Raw genomic sequence first — 23,671 nt, forward strand, 5'->3', positions numbered from 1 at the left:
GGCGGCCACTCTTATCATGCCAAGCGAGGCGGTGCTCGCATCGCATTCGATTAAATTTTCTTCACATATGCTTGTGTCATCCAAGTGATCGCACGAGAAACACGAAAGAGAGGAAGCTGCTGGAATCACATAATCGTTTAGTTAACTGTTAGAACGGCAACAGCTGATCTACTCACCATTTTGTAAGATACAAAACACCATCAGAGCTATGAGACGGCGAGCGAATTGATTCATAACGATAAATTAAGCAAATCCGAGCGAAATTCAACGCTAACCTCGAACGTGCAGCAGCGAAAACTGATGGTGTCGTGAAACATGCCTCAGCATTACATACTGTTCTTATCAAGGTGCTTATCGAATATTAACGCATTTTGGAGAGAAGATAACTGTAACTGAAAAAAAAAACTGAGCAGTCTGTTACTTGGAATAGTGGTTGCGTTGGTATTGCCATCTGATCAACTAAGTAAAAATATAATATCAAGAATGTAATCGAAAGCGTGTTCCTTTACTCTTTCTGGTTGAGTATTTGTCGATGGTTGAATTCGATGTACTCAAATTCGATAGCAAATCGCCCGAACATATTATGAATTTTTAATTATAACATATTAAAAATTTTGCAACTTATAATCACAACTGTTGGCGGGAAAATATTGCATTATGAAAACACACACACACACATTGTGAGACAACTTGAGTGCTGTCGTACGCGTTTGCATTTGCATCCGTTCCGTTTTTCGTTGCATGCTCGTAAATTCCTCTCTTGTTTTAATACTGGAACAGCTCTCGCCAGTTTCTCTCGCATTCATCGAACACGATAAAGTTCGCCGTCCATTCTATACCAGGCACCTCCATCTGAGTCAATGGTAATACTCATCTGCCGGCGTGGGTAACGTTCCGTTGTTTTGAACCGCGTTTAAGGATGCTCTTGAATGCATGACGTTACGCTTGGGTTCGCGCTGTCGTCCTGCTGTGTTCATCCGCCAGTTGCGTATTGGCAATTGAGGAGAGTTGGCCGATCTGTCGGAGCATGTTTACAGTAGCTGTAGTTTTGACGATATTTGGCCATTTGTTAGTCTCGTTTTCCGAGAATAATCGCCGAGGCAGCGTTCAAATTTCTTGCACACATATGTTTATTGCCTATTCGTGGATGAACGACGAAAAGTAAATTGAGCTGCTTATAACGTGTCGTGCGGAAGTATGCATGCAGTGCGTATATGTGCTTTATGTTTGGTTTATCAGTAAATAATCTCTCAACAGCTGATGTATCAGAGCAGCAACTGGAGATTTGATGATTTGAAGACATTTAGAGTGTGCGTATCTGTGATCAATGATGGCGTAGTGTAGCATAAGTCCTGTACCCGATATTCAGCAATAGCAGCAGCGAATGTCGCTTAGTTAGCTGATGAATAAATAATTCATCAAGATTTCACGGGAAAGGTGGAAAAAGTGGATAATTGAATGTACAAACATTAATCCGCTGAGCGCACTTGGACGACTTGAGCGAAAACTCAAGCATGCTACAGGACATTGCTGTTGCGCTGCGAGCTGTTCTTGTGAATGGTAAATATTTATTTAGCTACTACACGACCATTACCAGTAATAAGAATCAGCCATGATATTTAGTGATATTTGAGATTTAATGCAATGGGATTAACGAAAAGCGCTATGATGACTTTTATAATGACTTTTAAAGCATGCTCTCTATATGCTATAAGCCATTTTAGCGACATGGACGTTATTTTTGGCTCATTAGCGTGGTTTGAATGTAAATTGCAGTAATGAAGCTTTTCCAAAATTGAAATCGAAAATTGAAAAAAGGGAATGATACCACAGAAATTCGAAGAAAAATATTGTTTGGAAACAAAATAGCTTTAAAATCGAGAAGAATGGATTAAGATAGTTGATACCTAACGAATTGTCAATTCTTTGTTGTATTCTGATGAAATGGTATTTGTTTGACTGAACATAGCCCTGAGCTCGGCTGGTAACTAAAAAAAAGCTGTTGTTGAGCATAGAAATCCCATAGGTTTCATATTTCTAAAAGCAATTTCACAAATCTTTTTTGTGCAGTAATGACGATCTTCAATATCTGAATCAACAGATTGCAAGACACAACTCGCAATGCTTTCTTTGCGATTTATGGAAAAAGTTTTTTAACGTACACTTTAGGATAATAACAATGTAGCTTCTTTTACTTATATGCAAGCATTATGGCTATTGATAACTTGAGCTAACTATGTGTGTACAATTTGTATCCATTCCTGAGGTCTTTCTCTCGTTTCACCTGAACTAAGGCTCACACTTGTTGATATCACATTGTTGTCGATAGGCGTTTCAACAAACCTATTACCGCCACATGCATTCTGATAAAAAATGGCACAGGATACAAAAGGCCGCAGACCTAATTTCTCCTGGAATGTGTTAAGTGGAACATATTCTAACGATCCATAATTATAATAAGGCAGCGAATCGTATACGATTGAAATCGCTTGATTGTGCATTGGTTCGTGGTGGATGTTGGAAACGAATGAGTGTTCCGAGGGTTAAAGCTGTTTGATTGAAGAAGGTGCTGGTGATAAATGGTAAAGTTCAATTTATCGCTTTACCCTAAGAGAAAGGAAGGATATTTAGTAGTGTTTCACAGGAAAGATGAAACCGTGCCCGGAAGCAAATGTATCGAATTGCAATTTCCGTCGTAACGACGGGTAAGGAAAACTGTGCTGTTTATTCTCGTCAACACTATAATACAACCATACGACATCGTCGCTAAAGTATTGTTAGATTCTTGCTTCAAGCAACGTCAAGGAAAGAGAAAGTAAATTTACAAAAGCTTCATCAATGATGTTAGTTTGTTTCCTTTGGTTCATCTGTCCTCGAAGGCTTCATACGATTTCAACACTCTAGAGATGATTAATCGATAATGGATAATTGTTTTGCTAGCGCAAGTCATGTGGGGCTAAACGTAATCATTAAGGTAATCTGCTAAAATTGAACAACAGCTGCGACGGAAGACTGCTCTATTGTTCTCCTTTTCAGCACAGTTTTCTGAACAGGCTTCTGTTATGGATCAGGAGGATTACTTGAAATGGGAGATTAAGAGTGGCAAAGGGCTATTGGGATTGCCTTGATAAATGTACGCTATAGTACCAAACATGCGTGTTATTGTCGATAAAAATCGTTTTACCAAATAAATACGTAATGAGCATAACGATTCGTCTAAAAGTGTAACAAACGCTTAAATAAAGGCACACATGCGATATCGCTTTTAGATAGGAATTTAATGCGGTTTGTGTTATATTACGTTACATATAACATTATTGATATGGAATACATATACATTGCGAATAATTACTGCTTTTTCTGGATTGGATTCTGGATTCTGGCAATGAAACTGTTTTCATTGTTTTGGAATGATTGGAATGATATAAAATGATGTTAAGAATATGTCTTTGGAATATGAGCTTGCTGTGGAAAACATTCCATCAGAGTTTATTTCAAGCTGTATTTCAGTTGGTGCCCCACATACAATAGAAATAAATCAGCACAATACAGTCAGGGTACTATGCAGGAAAAGTAGACTGACAGTGAAAGATTTTGCAAGATCCGAAGCAATAGTAGTAGCTATAGGTTAAGAATGAACAGCAGGTGAAAAAACTTGCCTTAGTTGAGCATCTTTTACACGCGTTTAGTTGCATCGATGCTTGACTCTTCAGAAAATCGACATTCCATTCATGAAACGAAGTGAAGCCAACAAAATTCCATTCCATTCATGAAACGAAAGTGCCAGAACCATGTAAAATGCGATTTTCTGATCAGTGATATTTATCATCATTCGTGGACTAGTCTTTGCCGTGAGTAATTCGTTTATGATCAATGCCTGATTATGGCACTGCCGGGAAATATGATCTCTGCTGCACAAACTGTTGCAATTTCTTTCGTCATCTCGAGAATGATGCATGAGCTCACGGGATGGGTTTGGACGATTTTATTCAGTTGTGTCAGCTAACTAAAAGACAGATTTTACACCAGGCGATAACTTGATTTCTCTTTGCATACATAAACAAGTGTACTGCTTCTTATGTGATTTTTGTGACCTCTGATAGATTAGCTCAAACTAATGGCAAACTTAGTTGCGATAGTTTGAAATTACAACTTTCCACAACAATTCAAAATTATCTTAAAAATAGATACGATGTAAGAACAGTAGTGTAACAGCAAATTGCAGTTGAACCGTATATCGCATTATACTGGATTGATCAAATTTCTCACATTGAACGTGACGTGAAGTGTACCTATGTAACCAGAGGCGTTTTTGTGTTGCAGAGAGCGCGAGTCACTTAGGTCAAACACCCATGATAGAGGAAGGTGGTGGAACAGGTGATGGACGGGATGATCAAATTCAGTACGACAGGTTCGAATTCGAGAGTCCGGCGGATTTAATGCGGCATCTGTACTACAGCTGTATGCGTTCGAATGCTACCGAACAGCCCTGGACCACCGACGGTGAGTATTAGCAGTTGTTCGAGGTGCAAAGTGCGGTAATCGCTGTTAAACTAACCTATCGATTTGATGTGTGGCTTTCCAAAATAGCTGACTGTACAATCGTCAAATATTTGATACAATTTATCATGCTGATACAGCATGGGAAGATGACTTCTACTTTTTGGGTATCTATACAAATCTGTGCCCAACGCAACGGTTTCCGATTCACCAAAGAATTCTACAAACACCTTTTTAACAAGATTAAAAAAAATGTGCTAATTCAGTGTCAGATACATGGCATAAACATAAAACTTTTCGACGGATTTGCCCAGATTCCATTTTTAGTGTAGCGAGAAAGGGAGAACTTGGCGGAAACAAACCCTTGAACTAGCGAAAGAAAAAATGTTCCTCCCATCGGAAACAAATCGAGTTTGACATTGGCTTGTGCGATGGAAGCAGAAGGTGGAACTACCATCTTTACTTCTAGGTTTTCCTACTTTTCAAACAGATGTCAGAAGAGAGGAAGCAAATCAGAAATTAAGTTACGGCTCAACTTAAGTCATGGCAAAAAACACAAGAGTGGAATTGTACGATAAAAATTGGAAGGTCATAGATCGGGACGGTATAAGAAATTTTGTGTGTTTAAAAGCATTGTGTTGACGACATACTACTATATAGAAGTTTAAGCTTTGAATAAAGCTCCATTTCTATGAAAGGTAATTTCATTCAGGCCCTAATCTTTTTTTAATGCTCTGGTATTAAAAGCAATATTCTAGATAAATTCATACCAGCGCAGCTGAAATCACGGGGATCACATGAGCTCACCAACCGCGTTTAGAAAAAGGAATGACACATTATTAATTTATTTGAAAATTCAATAAATTTAAACACATTTTTAAATGTCTTGGAAGGATAAGACAAAAACATTAAATATTTAAAATTTATATTTTAAAAATTTGTTACTAAAGTTTTCCGCTAAATACGGCCAGCGTATACACAAAACCCGTGCAGTAACATGAAAGCCTATGCCTATGATGGGGATTTCTTTTACCGTAGAAGATTAGAAGGATGATGATAATCACATAAAAAAATCTATGCGCATACATACGTAGCGTGATTTATGCTATCGTGCAACAGAGTAATGCACGACAGCTTCGAGAAAAGGGAACGGAACATAACCAAAGTAATATTTATGAGACGCGAAGGGCATTACACAGAAGGATTTAATTTAAGCGATACAAAAATCCAAAGTACCTGTATTGCTGTGGTTTGGTATTTTTGTGCCAAACACCATTGCCATTTATATTAATTAGCTGTGTTGAAATGTTTGTTTGTTGCTTATACGTGGCCAAAAAAATGCTGATACACTCGTGTATTCTGTACTACATAGCTTAACAGAAAGCTTCTCCCCTATTAGCACCATTTTTCGTAAAATGCACCTGATTTGAGATCGGGAGAAGTGCAGAAGTAAAATGGTTGGAAAATTATATATGTGTGCGATTGTGTTATTTTATCTGGAAATGGGATTTGAAATTACATACGCTTTGAATGAGTTTTTTTTTTCTTTTTTCATGTTGAGTACCCCGAGAATAAAAACCAACGGCATCGCTCAACACTTCTGTTAAGGGTGTCTTTAAAAAGAGCACCCATCTGTACATGATCGTTTAGAGGCACAGTGTTCCATATAACATGTTGATTTTTCCATAGGCACTTCTTTTTGCCCTCGCCGCTTCGATGGATGGTTGTGCTGGGAGCCGACAATTGCAGGACAAGTGGCAGAAAATTTCTGCCCAAAATTTGTCCTTGGTTTTGACTCTCGGCGACTAGCTTATCGTACGTAAGTATTTCATCATATTGTAAGAGCTTTGCTTAGCAAGGGAGAGTGTTACAATGCGCTACAAGCAAATTTGTATTCGAATTGTTTTCTTCAACACAGTTTATAGTTTTCCAATCTCTGCCAGACTATATACATTTTTGTTTTTTGTTCTGCTCAGGTGTCATGAAAACGGATCTTGGTTCGTACATCCGCTTTCGGGACGAGAATGGTCCAACTATACGAACTGCATCGACACAGATGACATGCAGGTATGATTGCACTGCTATGCAAGCAAGCGGGGTATGTTCTATGTTTTCGAGTTATTGATTTAAATTTCCGTAAGACGACTGAGGGAGTGAATATGAATGATAGCTACTCTTCATCTGAACTATTAGCTTTCATCACAATGCCTCGCTGTAACGCAATGCGATTGACTGCGTCGTGGTGTTCATCATATAGGTTTTATCTATTTATTTAGACGAATCGCCGATAAATCATTCAGTTTGATGATTGTTACATGGAGAGCTATTGAGCGAATATTGTCGGTATTGTCGAAAACACACTTCGATTTGATCAGACGTTTTTTTTACGAATGGCACTTTCAAATGCAACCTAAGTAAAAACGCTCGAACGCGTGACAGTCTTATCATAGTAGATACTTGTTCCGTCGTCGAAGACACGAAGTAGTACTACACAGCTTCTAATCATAGCAAGTAACAAAAGCCAGCACTCGGACAGCTTCAACCAATCGTTTTTGATTACGGTGTGTCATCATCAATTTTATATATCATGACCAAAACAAAAACAAGAAGCAATAAACCAGATAGACCGAGTTTTGTGGTTGATTCAGAATTCGTTGCTTGGAGTGTTGTCCCAGATGAAGTAATGGTTCAGAACATTGACTCACACGGTGAATGCAGATATGGCGCATAATGTTGCCATAAGTTTGAGACATCTTTTCCGTTGGGTCATTTCATGCTAACAAGCATAATGGGCGCCGTCATGAAGGCTTGGGTAGTAATGTATGAAATTATTTATCTTTCTAGTTTCGTCGGCTGGTGAACGACATTTACATTGGTGGATACACAATATCACTCTCAACGCTAATAATATCGTTATGCATATTTCTCAGTTTTCGGTACGTACACGTGCGAATGAACGAAGAAATCCATCGTCTACAGTTGTGAAGAGCGAAGCAACTGCGTCAAATGTTGCGGGAAAACCATTGGTTTTTGTGACTATTAGTTATTGTGGCTTTTTTTGTTTGTGAATATAACGCAAAGTCATAAATCTTTTCGATAGGAAATATTAGCCACCAACAACACAACACAGTCTGCTAAAGGATTATTTGGATATAATTTTATCTGTTGAATGCTCGTCGTCTCTTGGGCATTTTAGTTGCAATATTAAAGATGTTGTTGAACACGAGTCCATGTTTATTTTTGTCTAATATTTATTTCACAGCTATACCCTAAACTGTATAAGTACTAGTGGGTTGTAGCGAATAGAAATATACTGATTATGTTACTACTTTTTTTTCCATCGTACAGGACGTTAAAGTGCACCCGTATACGGATACACATTCATTTATTTACCTCCTTGGCTCTGAGTTGTCTGTTCTGGATATTTTGGTATAAGTTTGTCGTCGAGGATACAGAAGTTGTGAATGCGAATAAGGTAAGTTGAATAATTCAGGAAATATACAATACACTGCATTGTTAAGGCAAAATTAAACGAAGTATCTATAAGAACACATAGGGAAGTGTATTATAAAGGACACAATAAGACATACCGATATTTTGTAGAAATCAGATTTTATTTTCCAAAGAAAAATATCTAATCAGTGGAGATAGGGTAACTATAGTTGGGGACTGGGACAGGGAATGACTATAGTGACTTGTTTTCCAAAATGGTACGAACATTTGAATGGTTAGCCAAATGCGTGCAAAAGTTCTTGAAAAACTGCACAGGCGAGTTGTGAGATAGGCATGTAGCAAAGGATAAAAAGCCTGACCCTTCTACCTTCGTACATTATGTAGGATAATTTTGTAACAAAGCCATGTTACAGGGTACCGGATCCGGAGATGTAAAAGTTCCGCTGCGAGTTGAAAAGTATTACCATAAGCTAAAAGAACGACAGGAATGTTTCGTTGGGTCACTTGGGCATAACACCTGGGAGGGAATAGCTCACTAGTGAATATTAATACCTTAGTTGGGGGACATTGGTGGTGGGTACTGGAAAAACAGGAAAAAGAAAAGAGGCAGTCTTGTTTCGTATTAAAGTTTTGAGTTTCTTTTCGTACCATTTCGTGATTCTAAACACTGGAAAATGCTTTTTTGCATGTTCGCGCTAAGCAAGTTTACGTTCAGAAATCATATAAACTAGCTGCACTACTAAACACGTAGTTGATTTAGGTTTAAATACAAATCTTACGGAGCCATTCCGTAGTGCAAAAGCGCAAGTAAATTGCCTAGGAAAATGGAAGCAGGTTAATTTATTTATGCTCGCATTGTTGGTCCATTATTTCCTGTGCGTACCAGCAAGGCTCACGTTGTAAATAATGCTCACGTAAGAAAGGGTTTTTTTTCCGTTTACATCCTATAGAAAGCAGCTCAACCTTTTCCGACACTTCCATAGAGTAGGGCTACAGGTTGAAAAGGATTCCGATTGTTAGGCAATAATAAAATATTGATCTGTTCAAAATGGTCAACTGGTGCATTACAATCCATTGAAAATGCAACAAGCTGACATTTGGTTACGCCACAGCTTCATATGAGGCTGATAATTTACGTTAATTAGGCTGATATTGGTAAGCCTTATCGATCGATTCGAGATACCGTGAAATCAAAGAATTACCAATCAGGACGTGTTGGACAGATCAACCGGAACCATGCTAACGGTGCCGGATTCAAATGAAACATGGTTAAATGGCATGGTGAGGTTAACGAGGTAGGTTGAAATGCATTCATTACATTTTGTGACATTGTTGGTGCAAATCATTAAAATGTCAACAAATTTCCATCACCACACGCATCTCGATGTTAAGCTTTAATTATGAGTTCGGGAAAAAACATATTTTATATTAGAAAGTTCATTGTAGAAACGGATGTTATATAGTAATTTTTTTTGTTTTGGCACTTTGTGAACCGCTTACCGATGATGTTTTAGCAAGGACCTTGTATCCCCGTTTGTTGCTCAGGCTTCGCAGGAGAGTAGTATATAAAAAAGCAAAAACAAAATACCACATATCAAATATGAACAAAACAAGTCTGCCGTTCAGTTGAGGCTACAAAACGTTAGCTGCCAAAGGAAAGAGAAGACACGGTGGTCAATTTTTGGCCAGCGAAGCAACACAGCTTAGCACGTGCTTGTGAATTATCTGTGTGGCCAACAAAGTGCCGGTTGTGGTGTTATTCTTGCAAAAAACTGTGTCGGTTTGCGGATGAGGGGATTATGCAACAGATGCATATTTCAATGTTTAATCAAGTGCACGTGCTCGCCGCCGGTACAACGTAGGACATAGGATGTGCAGGCTTTGCATTGTAATCGTGCAAATTACACGAAATTTGGGGAAAACTGCACCACCCAGACTGATGATTGTAGGCGTTATTAAAAACACCTACCCCCTTAATTAATCGAAATTTAATACAACCTCACCTTGAATGGAGCCTATCCGAAGGGACAAAAGGAGAGAGCTCAACGTTACAAAACTCAAGCATTAAAGCTAACGCTTTAGGCAACACCTGCTTCTTTATCAGGTGTTTCAACAGCTTAGGATGAACGGGAACTGCTCGCGCTATAGTGTCATCGTTGATGTCGATGCAGGCTATGGGTTAAGGTTATATTTTCACTTTGTTCTTTTTGTTCGCTCACAATCTCGCATTTCAGGAATGGTGCGTAGCGCTGCACATCCTTCTCCACTACCTGATGTTGGTTAATTACTTTTGGATGTTCTGCGAAGGACTTCACCTGCATCTGGTGCTAGTTATCGTAAGTAAATGGAGCATTTTTTCTTATCTGTGTATGCTTTGCATGCCTAGAATGTCCTGCGATAGTCCATGCAGTGTCCCAGCAAAGGGCGTTAATTTAAAATTTAAAAACTGTCGGCAGTGAACTCCACGCCTTGGTCGTTTAACGACGCTCGGCTCAATCGTATTGTTCTCGCATCAAACAGCAGCCGCGTTGGCTTTACAGACAGCTATTTGCCATCGGAAAAAGTCTCCCTTTGGGCGTTTGGTCCGTCATCTGTGAACCTGTCAACTAATAAAATCAATGCCGCGACAATCGCCTACACTCAAACGGTACATCGAACGGAGAATCGGGTCATTTCCTCATTGAAGCATATTTTCTCTTCGATTAGGAAGTGGCATACACAGCCACTTGGCTGAAGCAGGAGGCTCGCATACGCGGAGCTAGGAGATTGTTGCTGCTTTATCGTAGCGCACGAATACTCTGCAGGACAAACCGGATGATGGCTATTCTCAACAACGCTGGCCGGTCCCGGAGGACTTTTCAAACCACGAAACAAACCAAGCAGGCGCCATATGCCTGTTGCTACGATGATATCGTCTTCCCGGCGGTCGACAGCGGCCAACTCGAAAGGACTCGTCGAGACCTGTCACTGGTCGAGCCACCGGCTATCGTTTCTGGGGGTTGTGTGGTTTTAGTCGGCCGAGATTGATTCATGCCATTTCCTCGTAGTCGCCTCCGTCTCCGTCTCCGCTGGCGTTAATTCCATTCGTCTGATTTTTCCTTCTCGGTTACCCTGCCACTCGGTTCACACACATGCGCTGGACACACCGGCTCCGGGAAAAAGGTCTTTATCAAGGATATTGTCGCAATGCGTTGGTTCGTCACGATCGGCTGGGTATTGCCGATGCTGCTGGTGGGCTTGTATGCCATGGTCCGCAACACCCAACCACTCGATACGGAGCAGTAAGTATTTTACGGCCAAGTGATGCCTTATTTTTATGAGATTGTTTGTGATACCTCGAAACTGATGGCGAGCTGCCGATACGTAGCCCCACTAAGAAGTATCGTCGGCAAGTCAGCAGACCTTGAGATGAATCTTCGGTTTGTTTTTCCTGTTCCGGCGCACAACAACGTCCCCTTCCCCTTTTTCTAAGAGAGACCGGAAGGGGAGCGACAAAAAGGAAGCGGTTGCCTCATAAATAAATCGAATCATCCTTGAGCAGTTCGGTGGGCACGAGGGATGATGGATTATGACCAGAAGCAGCTTAATTGATTGGATGTTGAAAGATGAAATAAGTATGCTTTCATTTTGTGCCTCGCTGCCTTCGGGATTGTAGCCGTGATTTATTGTGACACGTGTTGGCTTATTTCTTTTTGCATCTCATCGTTATTCAAACAACAATGTCGCGTCATTGGGGTCCAATTGGGGTACAAAACTCAACCCCACCAGTGCACCCGATTTGCTGCGAATGTCTTTCGGCAGTTCGCTTCGGTTTAAGGACACAATGCTAACAGTGCGCGTGTGTGTGTGTGTGTGTTCTCTTATTCACCCCCAAACCTAGCTGCTGGATGGACGAAAGCCACGCCATGTGGTTGTTGACGGTTCCGGTGTGTTTTTCGCTGGTCGCCTCCCTCGTGTTTCTTATCAACGTAGTCCGAGTGCTGCTGACGAAGCTTAGCTCTACCTCTCCACATCCAGCACCGCTTGGCCTGCGAAAAGCCACTCGAGCAACGCTGATACTCGTACGTATTGTATGGGCGAGCTGCAATGCTCTGCGGTCGGATGCAAAACCTTGTCAACGGTCATTTTTCAACTGCTCTTTCTTCCACATTCAATCGCATCCGCACGTAGATCCCGCTCTTCGGCCTCCAGCACATCCTGTTACCCTTTCGACCGGACAAGGGATGTCAGGTGGAGCGTTACTACCAAATCGGGGCCGCTCTGCTGATCAGCCTGCAGGGCCTGTGCGTTTCGTGTTTGTTTTGTTTCGCCAACCACGACGTAATCTATGCGGTGCAGTGCCACCTTAGCCGATTTTTCCCGGACATTGTGACACACCCGTTCCTTGAGAGCAACGGTGGTCAGCCAGCAACGCAAAGCCGCGATGTGGTCGTATGACTACTGAACGTCCGCAGCACCACACAGCCCGGAATCAGCCACCGAGATCCAGCCCCGAAACGAGAGCAGTCTGCCGTCTGAGGCACAGGAGTATCCTAGTCAGCAGTTGGTGAGCCGCGACGACAGATACCGCATGACAGTGTACAACTCCACCGTTCGAGATGAGTCAACGTACAACGTGCGTAATGGACTCGTACTCCTGGAGGCCATGAGGCTAAGCCGAACAGCTCGCGTTTGCTAGCGATCGTTTAAACATGTATGCTCACGTTTTCTGGGGTCAGAACGACATCAGAAACACGATGGATGGATGTAAGAGGGGTGGCAGATTTCCGGTACTATTCGCAACGTAAAATATGTTTATACACCATTTCCTACTATTGGTGGAGTTCAAATTGTATGTGACAACTTCTAAACGCGCGCAGGAAGGAGAACACCGAGAAGATGGATGGATGGGAAATATGTGAAGAGGTAAATCGATTTCGTTCAATTTTTCAAAACGTGTACCAAAATAAAATATCACATCGGGGAACTCAGACGTTTGCAGATTGTTCTCGCACGAGAAACACCGATGAAAGGAATGTGGTATGTGAGTGGGATACGTTTGTGCGATTAAATTTTCATAGGAATGATTGCTCTTGCACACAGAGCTAAGAACCATCGATAGTAGCGCCGTTTCGAATCCCATAAATTGAATTTAGGATGCTGGCATTGGCTTGTAACTCTCCTTTACTCCTTTAACCAAGGCTGCAGTGCTACCATTTACGCTTCATCGTATTTTGTGAATTGTTCGCAATTGTAGCAGCTCACTTGCATATAATACTCTGGATGTTGGCAAAACCAAACACCGGACGTTCAGCGCTTAGAAAAATAGAACACGTTTCGAAAATTTGCATGTCGATTAATTTTGTCAGATGAGTGCCAGATTTTTGGGGGTGCAGTTTGTATGTACTTTCTCCTTTGATTCCTAAAATTTCGACAATGAAAGACAGCTACAAGGTGAACCTTTTGGTAGAAGTGTACAGACTGGATTGAATCTTGTGGCAACTCAGTTTAGTAACATAGGATATGGTAAAACATGATCACGTTTATTTTACCAACACGTGTTAAATGCCTTTTCTAATGCAGCTGTTTCGTACTTTAAAGTTTCTTTGGGATTGTTGATGTGCCAGAAAAACTGATCCATATACATACAATTTAACCATATTTAGATCATTTCGATTTAAAGGCGTAAATGAAATGCACAACATCAAGCTTAAAATTGCTGTTGATGATTTAAGTGAACTCATTAACACATCGTTTCTTTAGCGGAAGTGAATTAGTCTAGGGTCGTTAGACGTGTTTCCTATGGTTCCAACACTTGTGGTTCAATCAGTTTGAAATGGAACGCACAAACAGATGGATACTTCTAGCGTGTGTTGTTACAATCGCACAGATTCAACCAATCTGGAACTCGTTGCTTCACAACAACCTGCACGTTCCAGCAGCGTGGATGAGGAATTGTAACAATTGTTGGAACGTGATATTTCGGTGGTATCCGACGCCTTCGTCTTCCCAGCGGGTAACCTGTTTGAGTAATGAGACGTACGTGCAATTTGGTAGACCCTGTGGAAAATCCTGCGGCACCTATGGTCAGATCTGTCCGTCGGTGAGGCTCAACAGTTGTATTTGCATTCAAGGACATGTTCGGAATCAATCTGGGCGATGCGTACACTACACGGATTGTACAAAAAATTTTGAAGACGTCGAGTTTCTACATTAGCATGGCAATTGTGACATCTGACTGCGAGCTGAAAAAACGACGATACTTCGCATCACTTGTCGGTCGCCTAAAACGGTTGCATGTGTCGAAAAGTGTTGCAAATTTTTTAGCACTTGTAAGATGCCCTGCCTAGAAGTTCAAGTTCATACGACTCAATTGTATTTGTATATTAATATTGACACAGCTTGCACCCTTCTATTGCTATGTGCATCATATCGAAAAAAAAGGTTATAGGGAGAAACGATTCACGGCAAACTTATACATCTTTAGCTGTGTCTATATACTCTACTAACAGCTGCGTTTAACTGGATACTGTTAAAATATTCGCAACATGCTTTTGCCAAGGACGCAAAACAGAATGCAGAAGGTTTTGAATAGAAATTCTCGTCCATCCAGTCATATATAAACAAATCAAAAAAGATTTAATGTCAGTTTAGTTTTAGACTTTTACAAAAAAGATCATCATGAAGCTGTCTTCCATTCTTGTAATTTTCGGAGCTATTCTGCTCTTCCTGGTAGTATACTATTTGGGTTGTGTGTATGAGAATAAATTTTTCTAACATATTATTTGGGTGTTTTTTGGTGTTCAGAATGTCGCTGCGGCAGACAAAGGAGCAAGCCGCTCTCCAGGTAAACCTCGTCCCCATAAATCTGGCACCCACCCGACCCGGCTGTATACCAAGCGGACAAAACGCCCGAGAACAACAACCACTGCTGCCCCGTCCGGTTAGTCTATTGATATCCATCGGGAGACTATGATTTAAAAGTTTGCAAATTAACGACCGATAAATAAAACACATTATATCGGCATAAAGCATGTAGAGTACTCGATGTTGTCTTAGCATCTTGTCGACACTTAAACAATTATCGAATCGGAAAGAAAGCTAGTGTTATTACAGCTGAATATCTTTTCAAAAAAGATGCATTCAGCAATTCGAAAAGTCATGTTTTTGAATTAGTTATGGATTTCAACAATCAGTCATGAGAGCAGCCACGAGAAGGTAAAAGAAAATGCGTCAAGATCATGAAATATATCACAACATTGTCGACCTAAAAAACTCACTCCCCTACAGGTACATAACATATTGATTGCCTATACAACGAACGCATGCTTTTAATCGTACAAAACCTCAAAATATATGCAACAGCAGAATTTGCTATACACGTGCAAAACAATTCACAGGTACATGTTTCTAAATGTGTTATAATGGTCTTGAAGCTATAGCTAAGTACTATATAAAGCAACAGACAGCCGAACTGCTAGCTACTAGAAAAGCAGATGCGTATAACATTTGGCAAAATGCAGTCTTTTGCTGTTTGCTTTTTAGTTCAAATTATTTTGTTCCATATGGTAAGAACTTATTAGAAGTTAAAGTGATGATAGCATAAAATTAAATGATGGTAAAATTGCAGAGTACATTGCATGGTCATCCTATTGCAGTTGATGGAGCTAGCACAACGCTGTCATCTGACGCTACTGAGCCAGATGTAAATTCTGCTACGGAGACCACTACTTGGGAAACTATGTCAGATTTTTATATTTCAAGTTCTACGACTATGAATTCCTCGTTTGAAATCGATACAAGCACTCAGCAGCCACCAACAGAAGTGCCATTAGAAACCTTTAGTGATAATACTGAACTGTCATTTACGGGTGCTGATGCTGAAACCATTAGCACCATCACTGAGCTGTCCCTTACGAGTACTACAGCAGTACCGTTGGATGTCACCAGTGTTAGCACAAATTTAGATCCTTCGACCGTTAAAGATGCAAATCTATCAAAAACTAGTACTACTTCGCAGTTGTCTTTATCGAGCACGGAAACTTCCAAGCCGTTGGAGACCACTGAGCTTCCTCTTTCGATTACTACGACCGAAAAACCGTTGGATAGTACCATGTTACTTCCCTTGAGTATTGAAGCTGGAAAGCCAGTTCAAACTAAAGCTACTACCACTTCTCCGGGGCTGCCTTCGGTGAGCATCAGAACTACAAGGCCGTTAGAAACCACCAGTGGCTCCATTTTGAGTTCTACTACAGAAAAACCATTATATAACACAAATGGTGGTACGAGATTGACATCCTCAAACACTGATACACAAGCGGCTACGAGTATCTATACGGTAGCACTTGCTACTGTAGCTAGTACCACAACGTGGTCACCTACTACAGCCATTACTACCGCAAAATCCTCTACAATTGGCAGCATTACTACAAGATCATCTCCAGCAAGTAAAATTTCAACTACAGTAAAACTTTCACAGACTAGCAGCAACAGCATTCTATTATCATCTATGAGCGTTATATCCACAAAACTTTCATCAACTACAACCGTTACCCCACAATCACCTCCTACAAGTATAATCTTTAGTACAGGCCGATCTTCATCAACTACTACCACGACTACTCGGTCCTCTGCTAGGATCACAACCAAGCCTACAAGCAAATCTTTCCTAACAACTAGTATCATTACTCGATCGTCCCCTACAAACACAATCACCAATACAACAAAACCTTCATCTATTATTAGCATCAGCACGCGATCACTTCCTACAAGTACAACTATCGCTGCGTCCAAAACATATCCTACTACTATTGTCAACACTCGATCACCTCCAACAAGCACAATAATCACCTCATCTAAATCTTCTACTACTGCTACCGCCACCACTCGATCACCTACAACAAGCACAGCTACTACTACACCCAATTTCTCTCGCATTTCTATCGTAAGTACTCGATCACCTCCAACAAGCTCAGCTAACACTACACCCAAGTTCTCTCCTACTACAACCATCGATATTAGTTTATGTTCAAGCTCAAACACTCCTGCAGCTACTACTACCTCAAAATTACTCCTAACTACTTCCAAAACCACAGGAACCACTACACTCAAATCTTCTCCTACTAGCAGCACTAATTTTAGTTTAAGATCAAGCTCTATCACACAATCACCTTCTACAACTACTGCTGCAGTCAGACCTATAACAATTTCTAATAGCAGCATTCGTTTAACTTCTGCAGCAACTACTCCATAAAAACACCCGCATCAACTACTAACAACATTGCTCAATCCTCTCCTAGCACAAATTATCATACCACGGCATCTACTCATATACAACTAGTACCAGCACTCGGTCTCTTCCAACAACTATCGTTACAGCAAACCCCTTACAGACTACAAGCAGCACCACTAGATTATCTCCTTCAATCTCCACAACAACAAAATCTGTTACAGCGACTAACACTAGTACTAGGTCAACTTCAACAAATACCTATAATGCAAAATTCTAGTGGGGCTTTTGAAAGCATCTTTCTCTCGTTAATCACTTATAGGTTCCCAACTACAAAAGCTTATACGAATAAAGACTTTGGAATTTACTAGTTCATGAAATATGTGTCTTATTATGTGCGATTCTGCAAAAGGAATATATAGAGAAAAGCAATAAAAAACTGCTTAATTATAAGTTACTTAGCACTAACATGTTTTGTACTACAGCAACGAGCCATAACGCACAGCAGAAGTAACTAAGAGCGATTAAAACATTTTGTGATTTTTTTTGAACACATCTTTTACCAGTTTCATAAATCTAGTCGTATACCATCAATGATAATCTCTACGAACGAAACGGAAAAATTCTCTTCGTCAGGATCAGTGGAAAATTTGTTTCATTAGGTAAGGTTGCAGATGGAGAACGAAACATTTGCACATTTTGTTTACACAGGTGTTATCAAGGTTATTAAGTTAGGAAAGGACTATATAAAGATGCAGAAAGTCAAACAGCTAATCAGTACCAACTTAAATCTTTAAGATGTTTTGCAGAATGAAGTATTTTACTGTTTGTTTTATAATTCAAGCAATGTTGTTACATTGGGTAAGCTTATAGAAGAAGATAGCGACATGTACTATGATAAGTCATCATAACATCGTTGCAATAGTTATATCGTAAGTAACGGAAAACATGAATATTGCAGAATGCATCGCATGGTCATCCCATTGCAATCGATGGAACTAAAACAATTCAGACGGATCCAACTGATGCTACTGAAGCGTTTAGCGATTTTTCTACAGCAGAAATAACCACCAGTACTCGGCCATCTATTACAGGCACCATTACAGATAAAACTATATCGATAAGTAGCACCGTTACTAAGTCTACTGACAAAATAACCACAATTAACAACAACATTACTAGCACTCAGAAAACTACACCGATTAGTACTACCGTGTCACAGATTACAGACAAAACTACACCGAGTAGCAACACTACTACAAGATCTACGGATAAAACCACTTCCATTAGTAGTACTAATACTAAATCTACGGAGAAAACTACACCAATTAGTAGCACCGTTACAAAACCTACAGACAAAACTACACCGAATAATAGTACTATTACCAGATCTACAGAGAAAACTACGCCGATTAGTAGCACCGTTACAAAATCTACAGACAAAACTACACCGAATAATAGTACTATTACCAGATCTACAGAGAAAACTACGCCGATTAGCAGTACCGTCACAAAATCTACGGAAAAAACTACACCGAATAATAGTACTATTACCAGATCTACGGAAAAAACCACACCGATTAGCAGTACCGTCACAAAATCTACGGAAAAAACTACACCGAATAATAGTACTATTACCAGATCTACGGAAAAAACCACACCGATTAGCAGTACCGTCACAAAATCTACGGAAAAAACTACACCGAATAATAGTACTATTACCAGATCTACAGAAAAAACTACACCGATTAGCAGCACCGTTACAAAATCTACGGACAAAACAACTCCAATTAATAGCACCACAACAAAGTCTACGGAGAAAACTACTATAGATGGTACTTTTACTAAATCTCCTAGTACAACCACGATTGCAACAAAACCATTACCCTAGAAGCCGGTATACCAGTACTCGTTTACCTCCAGCAAGTATTTTCACTTTAAAATACTAATTATATTCAGGCAAAGGCACAAGGTAGAATATGAAATCTAAAAGAGTGGAGTGAATGAATGAAAGCGAACTGGCGATGTAGTAATTATCATAATGATGCGACTAAGTTGAACTCAAACGGCAGCCATCCCTACAAGATGATCACAGTTCATATGAAACAATAATTCGATTTTGTATTTAAAATACGCTTTATTCTTCTATCACAATCAATTTCGCATACATTCCACTCAATTGCGCTTACAACAATTTCCAATCATCACTTTCAAATTGATGACACAAAGATTCGTGTCAAACCTGGTCTGAGTGCAAATATTTCTTGTGAAACATAGACGATTTTTAGTACAGTTGAGAACGATGGAAACGAAACTGAGCGACATATCAGTATTCATCTTCAACACTCGCTCCAAAGCGCTTATTTTTCTATGACTAAATAATAAGATCAGTTGCATCAGCGTATGTTCGGGCTTGGTAAATCGAAAGTCGAGCGAAAAATAAGAATGTCTTCAGGCAGTGTACTTTTGCGTGGAACTAGAAGTCACGCTTGCACAGACACTTCCATTTTAGTGATCAACCAAAGGACCCCAAAACATTCGCGAGACATGCGATTCCTTCTCGCTCACAAAGAAATCCTTACCCAGCTTCACAAACTCGTCTAGCGTAATCTGTCCATCTCCGTTTTTGTCGATCACTGCAAACGAAACGGCTGCATTCTCCTCCGTCAGGCCCAAGCAGCGGAAGAACAGCTTGAACTCCGTGAGTGATATCGATCCAGACCGATCCTTGTCTACCGCCTGTGGTGAAAGGTTGCGATAAATCAAAACGCTATTTTTTTTAGCATATCAAGGAAAGATGTTGACGCTTTTTTCTTTCGGATAAAGACGCCTCAAGTTGTGAAGGATTGTGGGAGATCACATGAATAGCTTACCTTGTACAGGTAGGGCAAAAAGCGATGCACTTTCTTTTTGAGATCCTTATCGTTCACGACATGGTGCATTTCGGTTAAGTATTGCTCGACGGTAACAAGGTTGTAGGGGGTGATTTCTCCCCACTGCTGCTCCCAGGTAATCTAGGGAACAGGTAAAGGTTAGTGCTGATGTGATAGAATTAAAATATACGCCGTCTTGCATACCCGCATAATGTCACGAAATTCGTTCTTTGCCTTGGCATCCAAATGACCCAGAGAAGCAAATTTCTCGGTCAGCAGCATAAAATCGTCGTACGAGATGACACCATCCTTGTTAACATCTAGAACACCGTGCAGGGTGCGCATTTTGCGACGCCAGAACTCGGAGTTGCCCTGAAGAAAGCGAATAAAACGAATGAATTAGTCTGAAGTATGTAGGCGGCATGCGGATTATGTTATCGAAAATACCGTGTTCCTTTCAGGTACTTGAAAGACCTGCATAAAAATGATCAAATGATCGATTAGTGGCAACACTGAAGTCAACATACTGATAGTTAAAAGAACGTTTGATAGAATATGTACTGTTAATGTCTCCATTCGGTAGTCAAGCAGTGTGCTAGTTCGTTTTTTTTTTGCGTTCCCCATTATACTTGGAAGTGAAACTGATAATCATTTCGCCAATGCATCGTAGCGTCTGGGCGCATGTCCAAAAGACAGAAGGGCGAACTAAGGGCACCGCTTTCGGTAACAAGAGATTAAGGGGGGTCTTTCATGCAGCTTCATTCGTGAACGACGAATCATCGTCATTCAGCTAAACCTGAAGCGAATCGAGGGCTGAAAACTGAAAACAAAAAGACACAATTTGGCCCACTAGATTTACATCTGAACATTCAAAATTGCTGCAATCATCTGCTCCCCAAAAGTGCGCTCCATTCGTGGGATCACTTCCAAAACTTACTCACAACTACAACCATGCACGTGCGCGTGTGCATGCCGTTGTTTGTGGTTCGCTGGCCGGTTTCTAACCACGCTTGATAACGATCCCCACGAACTGGTTGGCTGAGGCCAAAAAATGAAAAGAAAGAATTACGAAACGCAAAACACGAGAAGATCTGGAACAGGCAGACAACCGCTGTCTCTTGATCGGTCAAAAATGTGCGTAGACACACAGAGATCGCGCAAGCTATCGATATTTTGAGAATGAGCCGCTCGATCAGCCGTCGAGCCGTGATCCTCGCCGAAGTCGGGATTGCATTGGTTTTTAGGGAGACTTTGTAAGAGGCTTGGTTGCCTTCGTCGACGTAGGAAAACCTTGGGGTCTCTTGGCTCTATTGCTTCGAGATGCCCTCTCTTTTGCCTTGAGATCCTCAGGGTCATGATCACCGGCGGTCTATTGTACGTACCCGTTCTTTGCGTTTTTGTTGACGTGGAGTTTCACGCTCGTCATCCGAATCCGATTCGTCGTCACTGTTGTAGGCGCGTTCCGGGGCAGCTGTTTTTTTCGAGTACTGCCGAACCGAAGCGGTCAAAAAGCCGTTCCAGAGCTGGATATCCTTGAAGAAGTTCTGTTGCTCGCTCGTCTGAAAAGTAGGAAAAAATCGTAGGGTCAAACCCAATAGGTGGTAACACATTTACAGCAGGCAGACAGGTAAAAGAGACCATTTCTTCGAACATGGAGACACTTCTAATCTAACTACCCTTCGGAACGGCACGGGTAGGTTGTTTGCGAAGAAAAGGTAACGTAAAGGGTCGCACTACACATGGTAGCGTTGCAGCGCGCACATAGAAATTATTATCACCCTGTCAACATACAAATCCATCCTACCGTGGGCTACGTTAATGTAGGGAAGCATAATTAGGGCAAGCGAAGCCCCATTTACAGAGTCTGCCGCCACGGAATTCCCACACAGATGCACCTTATCGATGCGAAGATTTCGATGCATGATTAAATGGGAAACCTTCAACTATGAGGTCGATCGATATAGCTTTTTCGGCATGAAACCGACAAAAAACCCACTTGCCTATGTTCGCCGGTGCATGTCTCCGGCTCGGTTGTCATAAATCATGTGCCTAGCAGTCACGCCGCCCAGCATATGCACCGATGGGAACTGCATGACATAACATTCGACAAAAGGGATGCTGCTGGTGCCTGAATTAACATGTTTTCTCTTTAATGCAGCGCTTACGCGACAAGCGGTGCATGCTTTTTGTGTGTGCCTTGAAAGGTTTCGTTTTTTTGTATTTGGTGACTCGTTGGTGAAGGCCACCAGTCCGAGATTCAAACGATTGGAGAGAAATCGTTTTCAGCCTCATACCTCTTGCATTGAGTTAAGCTGAAGAGGTTCTTAATGCGCATGCTTATGCTCTGCGCGGTGCAGAATTTATGTGAAGCCATGAGTGCAACTGTTGGCTGCGTATTTTCGGGACTACGTGAACCTCGTCACACGCGCTTTGTTGCTTTGCGATTGTTTTTTTTGCTTTACGCCCTAGGCCGTTCAAGTCGATTTTATAGAGGGAACGAACTTTACCTTCACCGGTGCTGTTGAAGACTTTGGAATGGCCAATGCTGAGGACATAGCGCGAAACTGGCGCTCAATCATAACTACCAGAGCCTTTCGGCCATGGCTTTGCAAGAATGCGAAAGACATTTTATTTTGAAAGTGTAGATTTTTTACTCTATGCTGGAACCACCAGAAACCAAACACAAATGATTACGATGTACGCACGCACTGGAGACCTTTCACCGCAAACTGTATTTTTGATTTGTACAATCCGTATCTATCAATGATTTCTTTGTTTCGAATATGCGATCGGCGTAAGTGCTTGTTGAATTTATCTTCACAGAGTATTCCACGTGTGGAAAAGAAAAGAAAACTGCGAATAAAGAGTTGTAGCAGACAGAACCCCGCTACATGTAGACAGAAAACACGCACCAAACTGGAAATGACGACGAATTTGAATTTTTCTCTCGTGTTTCATTTCCACCGTCCTGTGCTGTTTCTCTGTTGCGCTACCGAGTGTCAGATAGCCCTATCTCTGGAACTCCAGCAAATGGCCGGCAGATTATGCGTTGACACAGTGGTCGTAGTCGTTAGTAAAGATTTCGCTGAATTTAAAAATTTTAATGCGTTAGCGTTTTGTTGCCTTTGGTTGTTAATTATTCTATGCAGTTAAGTGCACAGAAAGCAAACAAACTGAAATTATGATACAAATGGTTTTACAAATACAAATTTAGATTTGATAATAATAAACTTTAAAAAGTGAGCTGGTACTTTTCCTAGTGTGCAAAATGAAGTTATAGTTCTTCTTTCTCTGTCCCTCAGAGGTTGCTACCGGGTCATTATTTTGCTGAGTATTGCACTCTCAGTTATATACGTAAAGAATAGATCAATCCTAACGAGATTCGGTTATTGTAGAATTATAAACTACACTAATTTATTTACAAGCATGAAATAACATCTAGCGTAGTAGTGACATTTTTGATAATTCTGAAAAAAAAACAAATGAAAATCATACGATGTTTTTACCATGAGACTATATTTAATAAGAACGCTTATAAGACCTAATTTATCGAGCAATGCTCAGAGCATTGGTGGCAAGAAAAATAAGTAATAACTATAGCTTCTTGAACAATGTTTGATTTGAATAATATGTGATG

General features: G+C 40.7%; 2 protein-coding genes across 2 annotated transcripts; one reads left to right on the forward strand and one right to left on the reverse strand.

Annotated features, from left to right (window-relative positions):
• Positions 1–1,514: 1,514 nt before the first annotated feature.
• LOC128721136 (calcitonin gene-related peptide type 1 receptor) lies at positions 1,515–12,709 on the forward strand. The gene is made up of 10 exons (XM_053814859.1): positions 1,515–1,560; positions 4,324–4,503; positions 6,190–6,319; positions 6,477–6,567; positions 7,345–7,436; positions 7,849–7,975; positions 10,188–10,289; positions 11,116–11,234; positions 11,834–12,014; positions 12,124–12,709. Exons 1-10 carry the CDS (start codon positions 1,515–1,517, stop codon positions 12,388–12,390), a joined length of 1,335 nt encoding a protein of 444 aa, XP_053670834.1. The 3' UTR covers positions 12,391–12,709.
• A 6,613-nt stretch (positions 12,710–19,322) lies between these two features.
• On the reverse strand, positions 19,323–22,939 carry LOC128730976 (sarcoplasmic calcium-binding protein). Its single transcript, XM_053824071.1, has 5 exons — positions 22,542–22,939; positions 21,417–21,593; positions 20,239–20,406; positions 20,035–20,175; positions 19,323–19,900 (listed from the first exon to the last, which is right to left on the reverse strand). Exons 1-5 carry the CDS (start codon positions 22,659–22,661, stop codon positions 19,670–19,672), a joined length of 837 nt encoding a protein of 278 aa, XP_053680046.1. The 5' UTR covers positions 22,662–22,939; the 3' UTR covers positions 19,323–19,669.
• Positions 22,940–23,671: the final 732 nt, after the last annotated feature.

Source organism: Anopheles nili, chromosome 2 (assembly GCF_943737925.1).
Source record: "Anopheles nili chromosome 2, idAnoNiliSN_F5_01, whole genome shotgun sequence".
Classification (NCBI taxonomy): Eukaryota; Metazoa; Arthropoda; class Insecta; order Diptera; family Culicidae; genus Anopheles; species Anopheles nili.